The sequence below is a fragment of the Zingiber officinale genome, chromosome 3B (assembly GCF_018446385.1).
Source record: "Zingiber officinale cultivar Zhangliang chromosome 3B, Zo_v1.1, whole genome shotgun sequence".
Lineage (NCBI taxonomy): Eukaryota > Viridiplantae > Streptophyta > Magnoliopsida > Zingiberales > Zingiberaceae > Zingiber > Zingiber officinale.
Genome location: NC_055991.1, coordinates 84125922 through 84139753, shown reverse-complemented (window position 1 = coordinate 84139753; position 13832 = coordinate 84125922). Strand labels below are relative to the sequence as shown.

Below are 13832 nucleotides of genomic sequence, written 5' to 3'. Positions count from 1 at the left end.
GAAACTGAAATGGGTGCAATCGGAGCTCTCTAGGTCCATCAATGGATTTTGACTGAAACCCACTGATGGACCTAGAGAGCTCTGATTGCATCCATTTCAGTTCTTGTGGATTTCTAAAATTGCAAGGAGTCCAAATATGCTCTTCATTATTATTTTCAGCATTCCTAGTGGTGGACCGGAGGTTTTGAAAAACCTAAATCTCTCTTTATTTTTTTTCTTTTTTTTTATTAGGCTTGATATCTCCCATATCAGGTCCACGTTGGGCCTGATATGGGGAGATATCAGGCCCACATTGGGCCTGATATGAAGAGATATCAGGCCCAACGTGGGCCTGATATCTCTTCATATCAGGCTTAATAACAAAAAAAAGAAAAAAAAAAAAGAGAGATTTAGACCTAGAGAGCTCTGATTGCACCTATTTCAGTTTCTGTGGATTTCTTATTTTGTAAGAAGTTCAAATATGCTCTCCATTATTATTTTTGGCATTCTAGTGATGGACCAGAGGTTTTCAAAAATCTAAAATGTATAGAGATTGTTTTACTATTTCTTTCTTATTATATTTTAACATCTTTTAGAAGTTGAAATAAATAATAGATAGCATATTTCAACTCCTTGCAATATTAGAAATCCACAGAAACTGAAATGGGTGCAATCGGAGCTCTTTAAGTCCATTAGTGGGTTTTGACCGAAACCCACTGATGGACCTAGAGAGCTCCGATTGCACCCATTTCAGTTCCCGTGGATTTCTAAAATTGCAAGGAGTCCAAATATGCTCTTCATTATTATTTTCGACATTCCTAGTGGTAGACCAGAGGTTTTGAAAAACCTAAATTTTTTTTTTTTTTTTTTTGTTATTAGACCTGATATCTCCCATATCAGGCCCACATTGGGCCTGATATGGGGAGATAACAGGCCCACGTTTGGCCTGATATGAGGAGATATCAGACCCACATTGGGCCTGATATCTCTTCATATCAGACCTAACAATAAAAAAAAGAAAAAGAAAAAAATGACAAATTTAGATTTTTCAAAACCTCTAGTCCACCACTAGGAATTCCAAAAATAATAATGGAGAGCATATTTGGACTCCTTGCAATTTTAGAAATCCACAGGAACTGAAATAGATGCAATCAGAGCTCTCTAGGTTCATCGGTGAGTTTCGGTCAAAACCCACTGACCGACTTAGAAAGACCTCAGATTGCAATCATTTCAGATCCTGCAGATTTCTAAAATTGCAAGAAGTCTAAATATGCTCTCCATTGTTATATTCGATATTTCTAATAGTGGACAAGAGGAGTTGAAAAATCTAAATCTTTTTTTTCCTTTTGTTAGGCCTGATATCTCTCCATATCAGGCCCACATTGGGCATGATATGGAGAGATATCAGGCCCAACATGGGTTTGATTTCTTATAACATGTTTGAGAAAAAAATTAAAAAAAAAAGAAAAACAAAGAGAAGATAAAAAATAAGAAGGAAAGAGAATATACGTTGCATGCATAGTAGGAAAGAGAAGAGAGAGAAATGACAAAGAAAATAAAAAGGAAATCAATTAAATTTGTCAGGATGGTAGAATAAGAAGATCACTATAAAAAGATATGTCATTTGGTAAATGCTAAAGTAGTATGCTTCTTTTGGTAAATTCAAAAACCTAAGTACACCTTTTGATAAATTGCCGTTGAAAAAAACAGTGGGCATCCCATCAAATATTTTATTCCTAAAAGATCTCATATTCAATATTCAATATTGTTATACCTAGCTCTTATAATATATAAAAATTATCCTGTAAATGTTATAGAAATTATTAACTGCTACAACTATTTTAAAAATAATTTTGATTAATTTAAAGTGATTTTAATGGGATTTAAACAATTTAACCAAGTTAACAAAGAATATTTTGTTATAATAATATTAAAAATTTAAGATTTATGTTTCAAGATTTTAATATTAGAATTTAATCACATATATAAACTATACAATAGTTGCTCTAGCGTATAGAAACTACTTCATAACTGCTACATTGGAAAAATAAATTATTTCAATATTCATACTTTAAAATTTATGGTTCAATATTTTAAAATTTAAAATTTAGGTCTAATATGTAAAAGTTATTTGATAGTGATGACAGCGTATAGAAGTTACTCAGTTACATCATGCAAAAACTACTTAAGTAGCTACTATTAAATGAAAAATCAACCATTTCATTAAAACCTTAAATTCAAAATTATAACTCTAAACATTATTATATCAAAATAGTCTTTAGTAACTTAGTTAAAATTAAAATCATTTTAAAATAATTATAGTAGTTACTTAATAATTTCTATAAGTGTAGCAATTAGTCATAGTTGATATAATAGGGCTGAAATTAAGGATATTATCGGGATAAAATAATTGATGGGACATCCATTTTGACTTTTTTTATCCAATACTTAACCGGCACAATGAAACCTTGGGACATGGTAGCACCAATCCTAATCAATCCAACGGAAAAGTTCCTAAAAGCCAAGAGAAAAACAAAGGCAAAAGGAACAACTAGAGAAGGAATACTTCCACAGGAGACAAGTTGTGTTGATAGTTAGCCAAGGGCATTACAAGTGATCTTAATCTCGCTAACCTGAAAGTTGAAATAATAAGTTAATTTTGCATACATGTGTTATCATCTGAAATGATAAGTTATATATATATCAGATGAATTCGGAACATAACTTACATATGCTTACACTTAGAAGTCGATCCCATAACATTCATCCCTATTTGGGATTCAAATTATGATCCTTTTATTTGTTCTTCTAAATACTTCACCACTATAGTTAAAATGCTACATGAAACAGAGAAAGTATTCATCCATCAAGAATATTTTATCTATTGGGTTCAAAGAGAAAACTGATATTCAAGATTGCAATATGATGATCGATCAGTTGGTGTTCTAAGATATTCTTACTTTCGGATTTTCTTTCTTGACTTACCCTGGCTCGTTGTGTTCCAACTCTGGTCATGAGGTCAAGTTGGAATAAGACACAATTCAAAGACCTGGAGGCTTCAGAAATGGCAGAGGAAAGAAGTTTTCGGCATCAACATTGACAGCCAATGCCTGCTTTATCAACTCCGGCGGGGAGGTTGTCCCCTTCCAATTGGAGAACCATGGACCACCACCGACCTCCACGGCTGCCATGTTGCTGGTGACATCCAGGATCAACTGCAAGCAGATCGACAATGGATACAGTGTACTTATTGCCACACAAAATATAGTAGTTGATGGAGACAAAAATGATCAGATACAAACCTTCCCCTTACTACCATCGAAATTGCGTTCCCAGAGTTGCAGCTTTAGGTCACCAAAACATGTGTCCCTACAAGCCACGACGAGTCCAGCTTCAATGGTTGGAGCTCGCAAAGGCGTTCCAGGGTCTGTTGTGGTGGCCTGTAATTCAACCTGTGTACCATTCCACAAAACCGTCGTTATAAATTTTTCTTTGGCAAAGGAAAAATGATGAAAAGGAGTAAATCACGAGCCTACATCATGTCAAGATAAAGGAACTAGGGTGAAGATATTTATACATAAACAAAAAATGAATCTAGGAACGATTTAAAACTGCAAATTTACAATTTCTAAACAATATCAAACACATGTTTAAGAAATATGAATATATATTCAGTATTTATGGGATCAACGATTTCAAAACCAATGCCAGTTTCAAGCTCAAGAATGTTGTACATTAAATTAGGTCTTGACAAACACTGTTTACATTCTATGAGCATTAATCTTAGTCATGTCAATAGAAGGATAAGATCTAGATAAATGATCACAAATAATTGGGATTAACAAGGCCTAATGATAATGGTGTATTGTTTCAATTTACTTTTTGATAACATTTATATCTGCAATTAATTTAAAATCCTAAATCTAAAAACACTCATATTAATTTGCTATTTAATAAAAATATAATTTTTAGCTATAGATTTTATTCTATGGTTAATTCTTCTCAATCTCACAAATATATGAATGGATTCTTTGCCCAAGGGCTTAAAATTTTGCCATAAATAATTAAACAGTCGATGTTAACATTAGCATAAATCATGACTTGGAAACAATCTCCTCCCTCCAGTTGTTTTCCTTCTAGGTTTTGCCCTATCTATGGATCTGATTGCTATCAGCTCTCTTGCTTCAAGCTCACAGTTTGGTCTGACCATAGTAGTTTGTTAGAAATCATAAGCATATAATCGAGGACTTTCCTAATTGATTGAGACCTTATAATATGGTTTTCCCGATCAAGCGTGTAATTAATTGAAATGCAAATCTCCATCGAACATCAATCAAGACTATCATACCAGCCCAGATTAGTCAATCTGGTTACATATTTATCATATTCACTTAACATTAAGAATCTGCCAAAAATTTACTTATGAACACTCATCATTTATACATAAACCAATAACCAATGTAAAAGAACAAAGGAATAAACATTATACAGAAACTAGAATAATCATCTGGCGAGGTTTATTTCTAAACCAGGCTAAGGCAGGCAACAGAATTTCACCATTAATCATTTGCATCGGCTAACATTAAGTCATAAAACATTCAGTACTAAGAAACATAAACGGAGTTCATGGAATACAAGGGAGTCACCATATGTGTGTTGTTTTCTGCAGACATATGCCAAAAGCCCCACTTAGCTACATCCCAACTGACAGTTCCATTCCAAGGCACAAATTCATAGAACGATCCACCATAATGGACTCCAACCTAAAGCAGTTAGATGTTAGAATATACTGCCAAACCTACAAGTTCATCTTAAAATAGAAAACTGGAGAAGCAGGTCTTGGTAAAATAGATTCTTGTATCTGATTCTAAAATAAAATCAAGCAAAGAGAGATTTTTGCTGACACATTATACATTATGATACACTAACTGTTAAACTACAAAAAATTAGTATTTTTTTTTGGTAATCTAGGTATCCCGCTCTTACGATCCGACTAATCCTAGAAGTGACTGACCCGACCCCATGGAAGTTTCTCACCAGCTACCAAAATAAATCGGGAAACGTAGATGGGTCCTGGTGAATGGCCCAACGTCACAAGTAATTTGCACTCCTCAAGTGTAATGTGCCCTAGGTGAAATTCGAACCCTCATTGCCTAGGGAGCTCGTCCCACCACTTACCATCGCACCATAGCTGTGGGGGCTAAAAATATTAGTTTGATCCTTCAGCCACCAATCAAAATCATCAACATTCAAATATTTTGCTAGAGAGACCATCTAATTGTCACACGTGAAATAATAGTATAAGATTACATGAAGAAATGCCATAACTAATTTTCACTAAGAAAATTTAGAGAATGCAAGTTTGAGATAAAACCATGGTTATTATTATTATAGACTATTGTAGGTTTACTTGTCCAATTAATTACATCAGCTAAGAAAAGATGTGCTAATGCTCGATAGAGCGAAATACTTAAACAGTATAAAACCATATCATTAAGGTGTCTATGTTTGATTGCTAACCCACTTATGGGCAACTGACATAAGCAAATCTATTAGAACTTAGTTTTATTCAAGTATAGAATACATGATGTCTACATATGTTTTACTGATGCCAAGACAAGTATCTGCATCCATATAAATCTATATGTATACCTTGTCTTACAACATAGACACATGATAACATACCAAGGCAGCATTTTCAAAATTTTCAACAAATCCAGGCAACTTCCTCAAGCCCCCAGCAGCAGTCAGAGCAACCTGACCTGATGCACCTTCGAAAACATTACATTGTATCTGCAATAGATTTACAGACATCAACAAGGAAAACAGTGAATACATTTATCTAATTATAGCAGCTAAAGAAGTGAAGCTGAAACTTTTTTTGGTCAGGGAACTATACGAGATCTATCCTAATAAAAAAAATGAGATATGGAAAACAAATTTTTATGCTTCAGATTCCTATAACATAATGCTGTTAGCCATTCATAATAAACAGGTTACCGAAGCAAAAGTCATAGAATTATTGATTAGTCAACTTACACGAGATGGTGCATTTGTTCTTTATGAATAGGTAACATGTGACACTATTGAGAGTTGAGACTAGGTTTTATCACCTTTTCCTATTATTTTCAAATGACATGCAATCAGTCATATATAAGGACCAATCTCAGTCACAACTCTTGATGAGAAGAGGCCAAGTTTTTGATACATTTGGCATGAATATCTAACTAGAACTGTAACAGATGTATTTATCTCATAGGAATTTCTCCAATAGGTTGCATTTCAAACATATAAGATTGTTGAAGGGCATTTGATATCACTCACACAGTACATTACTAGTTCATAAACTGCGATCACAGTAGAGCAAGGAACTCACCCAAAACCATTTTCTTGGAAATCCACCACCCCAGTTCTTCTCAGAGTAGGATGGAGCATTTTCAAATTCAAATCGCTTTCCATCCCATTCTATCCAACCTGTAAATTAGATATACAAGTCAAGCATGTTAAAATAGCAGTTTTATGGATGTGATTTTTGTTTCATAACTCTAGATCCAGATGTTGGATCAGCTCTGTAAGTACATGATATATACCATGTGACTAAAATATATTAGTTATGATATACAGATATATCAAAATATATTCAGTATGGCATTTCTTTGATGTCGAACATGTGAAGTAAATAATCTTATAAAATCCCACTAACAGTAAAGGTTATCTGGAGCCAGCTCAAACATATTCAAGATTTTGAGGAAGTCTAATTTACTTAGTGACCTTGCTCATTGAAATTTATTATAAATGAGCTCATATTACCTTCAATGCAAGCAAATAATTAGCATGAACAAACTCATTTCTCAAAAAAAGACAGTTGTAGTAACAGAAATCACTAGTTTAAGGAAAGTTCACTATCTAGCTTCTCCAAGAGCCTCTTAGACAAGTGAGGGGCATTCATAGATACACTGATACACCCAACAAAATTGGCATCATAGAGATATATGCTGGTTGTTTGGTTATGTATGAACATATTTTGGTTGACTAAAAAGGTTTGAATTCATTTTCGGAAAAAAAATTACATAACATCAAGATGACTGAGGTTTCTTTCTCAGGTGTGCAATAATAAAATTACCTGTTGATAAACCACCTGCCATGCATATTTGCCAATGAGGTTCAAACACAGGGAATGTGGCGAGCCAACCAGCTGTTGATTTTTGTTTTGAGTTGACATCACCCCAGCCATACACTGGACAGGTGCTATATTCCCAGCGTGCTGTTTTCACAGTTTCAACATAATTTGACCTGCCAATTAAGGTTTGTAATGAAATTTAAATAATTGATGTCAAACAAGATCTGCAAACATAAAATTTTCTCTATAATCTAATATTGAAACAATGAGAATTAGGCAGCTTACTCAATTTTCTACTTCCAATGTACATTCAGAAATTAGCTGAGCAGTTGAAATTTTTGCTTTAAAATCTGGTATTGCACCAAACCGTTATTGAAGAACTGAATTGATTTTCTACTCCATCATAGACTAGGTTGGTGATTGGGAGTTCTATTGTGTGTGTGTGTGGTAATGTAGTATTAGGTGTAGGATCGAAAAGAATTTAGATATCTCCACTTTGGGCCTAAACCCTCATGGTTTTGCTCTTGGACACTACCCAAAAGGCCTCATGCCAATGGAAACCTTGCAACCTTGCAACCCCAACAATCCCCCCCTCAAACAAAGGACCACAAGCTTCCCACATCCGATCCTCTACCCACCGGGTCTTCCTGCCCCTCGGTCCACCCGACCTACTAGGACCTCCTTGCCTAGCCGCAACTAGGACTTACTGCTTGGTGTCTAGTCCTCTTGATCCAAACATAAGAGTCCCCACTTTCTTTGTTCGAGATTAATATTACATCCACATGGCTCAATCAAATCATAGCTCTTGTGCACAGTCGGCGGTTAAACCTTCTAGCTGTCTGGGCTCTGATACCAATTGTAGGATCGAAAAGAATTTAGATATCTCCACAATGGCATGATATTGTCCACTTTGGGCCTAAGCCCTCATGGTTTTGCTCTTGGGCTCTGCCCAAAAGGCCTCATGCCAATGAAAATATCTTTTCTCTTATAAACTCATGATTTTTCCCATGTGTTTTCAATGTGGGACTATGTTGGCAACCTTGCAACCCCAACATTGGGTAGCTATTGTCTCATTGACACATCTATTTAGCAAATTAAACATGTAGAATAAACCAACCATATTATATCAAAAAGGGTCAACAATTTGGTTATGGCAGAGTAATAACCTCAACACATTAACAAGGCTCATCAAGCATCTAGGACTCAAATTCAAAATCTCAATTATGATCAATTTCAACAATAACATAAAATATTCAATATAAATATTGCAATACTTTCAGTGGGGTGGTAATGATATTAGAAATGCTAAATTCTCTGCTTTAGACAAGAAAGCTCAATGTGAATTTCCAATGTCTCTGTCAATACCTAAAACCACTTGAACTTTAACACAAGTTTATCCAAATTAAGTATTCCTTTGAAATGTGGAGAATACAATCTACAAAGACAATGTAATATGCAAACTTCACAAATAAGACATGCCTTCCATCATCACGTATGAAGCCCTGATGCCAAAGTGGACTGACTTGGAAACCCTCTAATACACGTTCATTGAATTCCTATATGAAAATCAAAAGCCAATAAGAAAGTATTTGATGAATATAAATGAAATAAATATATTCATTGCAAATATACACAAACCTCAGGAGGGATGCCAATTATGCATAATAGTTATAGAGTTCTCCTATTAATGCACATTGTAGGTATCTTTTTCAATTGTTTCTTTTTTACTGATATGATTGATTCTTTATTTGCTAGATCAACCATTAACCTCCACAACTCCATACTCTAGCCAAGCCACCTCAAACTTTCACAGTCGGTTTACAATGTCAAGTGGTGGTAAAAAAATATGTTAATTCCGATAATTTCCAACAACTTCCCAGAAAACTTCCATTAAAAAGACAGCCCTCTGACTATAACTCTTTTGCACGTTCCATGAAGAAGCATGTCACGGATACTCAGGTATGGTGATTGGATATGTGATGGAGTAGGCCATGTGCCTTGACCGGTGATCTCACAAGAGGAGAGGAAAAGGGAATAAACAAAAACTTATTCAATAGTCAAAACTTGTCCCAAAATAATAGATTGAGCTTCTCACAGTCCAACTTTATTCAATAATATTTAACCTAAACTTTTGAATCAGTTCATTTTAATTAAGTTGGTTTCATTCTGCATCACAGGAGAATGATGTCACTAAGCACTGGAGATGAAGATAGTCCAAGGTTGTCGAAGACTTGACCTAATTTTTAAATGTTATATCATCGTATTTGATTGCTTTGTGAATTAATGTTGTATTACACTATCTAAATTCTTTGTAACCCTGTTCTGTCCAATTGGTCATCTGGAATTATAGCAGGTTAGATTATTATTTTATGACAATAGTTCAAGACATTAATGCATGAATATAAGTGAGAACTTAAATAATTACCAAATGAATTTATGAAAGAAAAACAAACAAGAGCATTCAACTAAAGTAGAAAAATACTGATATCAGAGCCTATAAGAAAAAGCATTCATTTAGAACCTGTGGTTGGACCTCCCCTGTTGGAGCTGATCCTTTCCCAAGGAGAAAGGTGTTCCCCAACGTAAGTTCATGCCTATCTATGAAAGAAGATTTGTTTAAGGGTTACGCCAAATATTACTAACTATAACTGGTAAACCAAAAAGCAGAACATGAATGACAACATTACAGAAATAAAAATAGTGTCATAATTTGAGAACCAATGGGCAGCAATGTTGACAACTAAATAGCAAAATAGCCATCCTTCTATGATTGAGTTAGTAAAAGGGCAGGCAAAATATTAAAGCTGCAAACACACAAAAGAAATCTCAGTGTAAATAGTTGCGCTTAAATATAAAAGAAATTAGCTTGCAAGCCAGCTTTCTTCTCTTTGGAAGTCAAACAATCATGAGATATTATTACAGCTAGAAAATCTTTTATTCTTCCACATTTAGTAATTTGGTTTCTTAGCATAGCACTGGTATTGTTCACAAGTTCCATAATGCCAATATATCAACAGCATAATTATCCATTGGACTGCTCCTTCGGTTAGGAATCAGTTAGACTTGACTAATGTTGCAAAAAATTAAATGTCCAAAAGAAACTTAGCCAAAGAAAATTTTAACGTGATTATTTGTACAATGTGGAAACTGTGTAACAAAGATGAAAGGTCCTAGGTGGCTCAAGGCACTAGCTGGAGTGAAACAAGGCCTTTTTATTTTTATTTTTATAAAAAATCAACAAACAATTGGACCTAATTATAGCGTTAATTATGAAAACTAGTTCAACTTTCGGATTTTTGATTAATCTATCTTGAAAGATTACAAACTTAGCTAACTGATGGGACTCATGTATTATTGTTTGTTGTTTGGTTAGCCCTAATATCCATAACATTTTCTTTTATACTAGGTTTCTTTTTGAATCATAAATTTATTATAACATCTGTTTTAATCAGGACAATATAGTTTATGAAATTAGATATTATCTAAGAATAGTTACATAACCGTAGATAGGTTAACATGACCTAGGCAACTGAGTTTCCCTCAATATCTATTAATTTGGGACTGTGTACAATCTTCATTACCACCAAGCTTAAGTGCAAACTTATACAAAAGAATCAAAATTATCCTCCACGCCCTTTTATGATAAATTAATGAAAATCACAAAATTATAATATTGCTTCAATTTTATGATATTAGACATGCTATAAATGAGAATTGAAACTCAAATTATGTTAGCGAGGCAAATGCAATCATAATGTATGTTAGATCATTCAAAAATATACAACATAACCAGTTGATGTAAGTCACGCATGGAAAGCAAACAATATGTCATGAAAAGCCATTAGCATAAGCGAACAAACTTACTTCCCCAAAAGTTCTTCGATTCTTTTGTGAATTGACATATATATTTATCATCCGGGCCTAGAATCTGAGCTCCAACTCCAGTAAAACGAGGTCCATACACCACACTCTCTAGTGTCCCCATTCCATTAGGGAATGCTGGATTCTCCACTGAGTACATAAAGCAAAAGCTTTGTCGACAATCGGGGATTGAAACCTTGAAATACCATCCTTCAAAAAATAATCGTCTTGTTCGATCAAAATGGTACCTGACAAAGCCACAATAACTTATTGGAAACTGTACAAGTTGCACAGCACAAGACAATTAACTACACAATTCCTTCTTTTCTGCAAATGAAGCTTGCAGCTAACTAATAATCCCTAGCATATAATTTTAAATTATAACTTGAAGGAAAGAGGAAGAAACCATATAACTGATTGTGGTAAGCATCTAATATTTTCACTAGCACTCAAGAATTGTGTTAGATAAATCCAAAGAAAGATAGGTAAGGAAACGGTTGAAAAGACAAAACTCGTGAAAGGAACAGTAGCATATAAATTAGCATACATCCTGGAATTATCCAACAAGAATCAACATAACGTATCCCAACTTTCTTCATCCACTGGAAACTGAAGCCACAAAAATATTAGACAAATATTATCTCTTCGATTAGAATATAAAATGTAAAATGGTAAAACGTTTCCAAGTTAAAGTCCGCGAATGGTTTTAGGATCATCATAAATATCTATATACCAACGGTGGACGTTAAAGACGACTTTAACGCTACATGTCAAATCAAAGCCCACAGTTTACGCAATAGACTTTCTTTGAAAGAAGAAAAAATGGAGAACCTCCCCGGACAGCAAAACCTCTCTCAGGAAAAAAATGGTTTCTTTTCTGGAAGTTTCTTGGTCTCGCACATCTCACAACATCTCCTAGGCTCTGGAACCCTTCACTAGAGAAATTCACAGCCTTGGTAAAAAGTATGCTGAACGCAAGCTTCCTGGATTTTTAGTCCCACTGTCGAACCCAACAAGTGAAATTCTACTGATCCAAGGAAAAAAAAAAATATATGGGATGCGAATCAAAACGCCACAAGCATTTCATACCCAACAGAGAAAAGAAATCCAAGCAAAGATGGAACCAGGAAGGGATAATGGTCGTCACCAAGAATGTTCCTTTTTGTAACCATAGAAGAACACGCATTACCCGCTATGAGGAGTCCGGAGTTCTCTGTTCGGAGGAGTGGGAGTGTAAACTGGAGCGGCGGAGGCCGGCGTCCCATATTCCCCTTCCGAGTTCGTCGAGACAGGCTCCACGTCTCGAGAAGCAACCCGACACTTCAGCCCGTTCACAGAGAATGACCGACGGGAGGAGAACGGCAAATTTCCGGTCGTCAGCAGATCGGCAGGCCGGCGATCGGGGGCTGCCAACACGGCGGGGAAGGAACTCCGGCAGATTAGAGCAGCGGATGCGGCGGCATCCATTGCGTCGCCCCCGTTCTTCCTCCGGCTCGTCGCTCTCTTGAACGATCTTTTATCTCTATTTTTTGGCGGATTTGAGAAAAGCAAGAACAGATCAGATGACAGAGATTCAACGGAAACGTGTTGCTCGCAATCTTTGCTTATTATTCGCTCGTCGTTAAGATCGAGATTGGGCTTCGGACCAACTTCACGGCCCAAATCTGGAAATTGGAATGACCCATTTTGATTGATCGGCTCACTTTCAAGATCGAACGAATCGGATGACAATCGAACTATCTACATTTCTTAAGAACCATCGATCCAACAACTTCTCTAGGAGTTGGAACAATTCGATCAGTCCAATCCCTACCCTGCGAAGTAGGAAGATACAGCAAGCGCATGGCAATTCTGGCGTAATGGTCAGGGCTCCGCCGTGGCCCTGGCTCGACCGCCGTCCATCGCACCGCTCGCCGACGCATGCCTCCCGCTGCTGAAGACTTACCGGCACAATGCAGACTTGGGACATGGCTAGCACCAATCCTATTCAATCCAACACGAAAAGGATCCTTCAGATAATGAAGAGATTTGAAGATTGAACACAGCTCGATCGAGGTCGTAGATTGCCTTCCATTTAGGGCTTTGCTCCGCCATGGGCTTCAGAAGCTTTAGGTCAAGCTTCACAACAAGGGCCTTCAACTGTTGTGCTCATTCTTACCTTCCCTAATAAACAAAACCTATTGCTGTATTTTCAGCTATTCTCCTATGTTTTTAAAATACCTAAATCAAGTATCTAATTTCAAACCTACCAAATGACATACCCAATTAAAAGCAACAATTTATCAAATGGCTTATGCGGAATTCTGAATTTACCAAAAAGTCATATTATAATTTTGTATTTATCGAGAGCGCATTAAAATATATGAAATTTTCCTTGTGTCCCTCCCACCAACCTCCTCTTTCTCCACCTCATTTTTCAAGACGTCCGAAATATATTAGAATTATTTTGATTTAAAAATTTAATTAATGGTTCGAATATTGATGACATCAATATTTTTCTCCCTCCCTCTCTCGGCATGTGCAAGTCTTGAGCTTTTCTTAACTCTCCGGTTGTGAAAATCTTTCACTCTATTTTAGTTACGAGATTGTCACCTACTAAAAGCATACGTAAGTATCTTCGTGTGTCCCTCAAGCGGCATCAAGGGTTTCCGATGAAAATCCACACTGATCACATCTCTATAATAAAGGTTTAGGGTTTTTGTCAATACTCTCCTTTCATAATGGCGCAAGGAAGTAGGTCGAGTTTTTCATCCTCTACTATTCAATTATCCGCAAAGGTATCACCTTCGAACTATCGAATTTACAAAGGCGCAACCATTTAAACAGAAACTGTATTGGAACAACATGTTAAGTTACTTTAATAGTTTTTTTG

The 13832-nt window shown here is 35.6% G+C and overlaps 1 protein-coding gene across 4 annotated transcripts; it reads right to left on the bottom strand.

Moving 5' to 3' along the window:
* Positions 1 to 2385: 2385 nt before the first annotated feature.
* LOC122056683 (probable tocopherol cyclase, chloroplastic) lies at positions 2386 to 12700 on the bottom strand. 4 transcript variants are annotated; one of them, XM_042618751.1, is made up of 12 exons: positions 12150 to 12553; positions 10964 to 11208; positions 9621 to 9697; positions 8579 to 8655; positions 7103 to 7272; positions 6356 to 6453; positions 5665 to 5772; positions 4626 to 4742; positions 3282 to 3431; positions 2965 to 3194; positions 2709 to 2816; positions 2386 to 2612 (listed from the first exon to the last, which is right to left on the bottom strand). In XM_042618751.1, the coding sequence occupies exons 1-10, from the start codon at positions 12425 to 12427 to the stop codon at positions 3021 to 3023; spliced, it is 1494 nt and encodes a 497-aa protein (XP_042474685.1). In that variant the 5' UTR covers positions 12428 to 12553; the 3' UTR covers positions 2386 to 2612; positions 2709 to 2816; positions 2965 to 3020. The 4 variants fall into 4 exon arrangements, with proteins under 4 accessions (XP_042474685.1, XP_042474687.1, XP_042474686.1 ...); XM_042618753.1 differs by having other exon boundaries at positions 2709 to 3194; positions 12150 to 12700; XM_042618752.1 differs by lacking the exon at positions 12150 to 12553 and adding an exon at positions 11508 to 11531 and having other exon boundaries at positions 2709 to 3194.
* Positions 12701 to 13832: the final 1132 nt, after the last annotated feature.

Coding starts and splice junctions, on each gene's coding strand:
- LOC122056683 (XM_042618753.1), bottom strand. CDS start 12,427: ATGGATGCCGCCGCATCCGCTGCTCTAATCTGCCGGAGTTCCTTCCCC. Junction 9,698..10,963: donor ATCGAAGAACTTTTGGGGAA/GTAAGTTTGTTC, acceptor CTTCTTTCATAG/ATAGGCATGAACTTACGTTG. Junction 3,432..4,625: donor CAGAAAACAACACACATATG/GTGACTCCCTTG, acceptor AATGGTACACAG/GTTGAATTACAGGCCACCAC.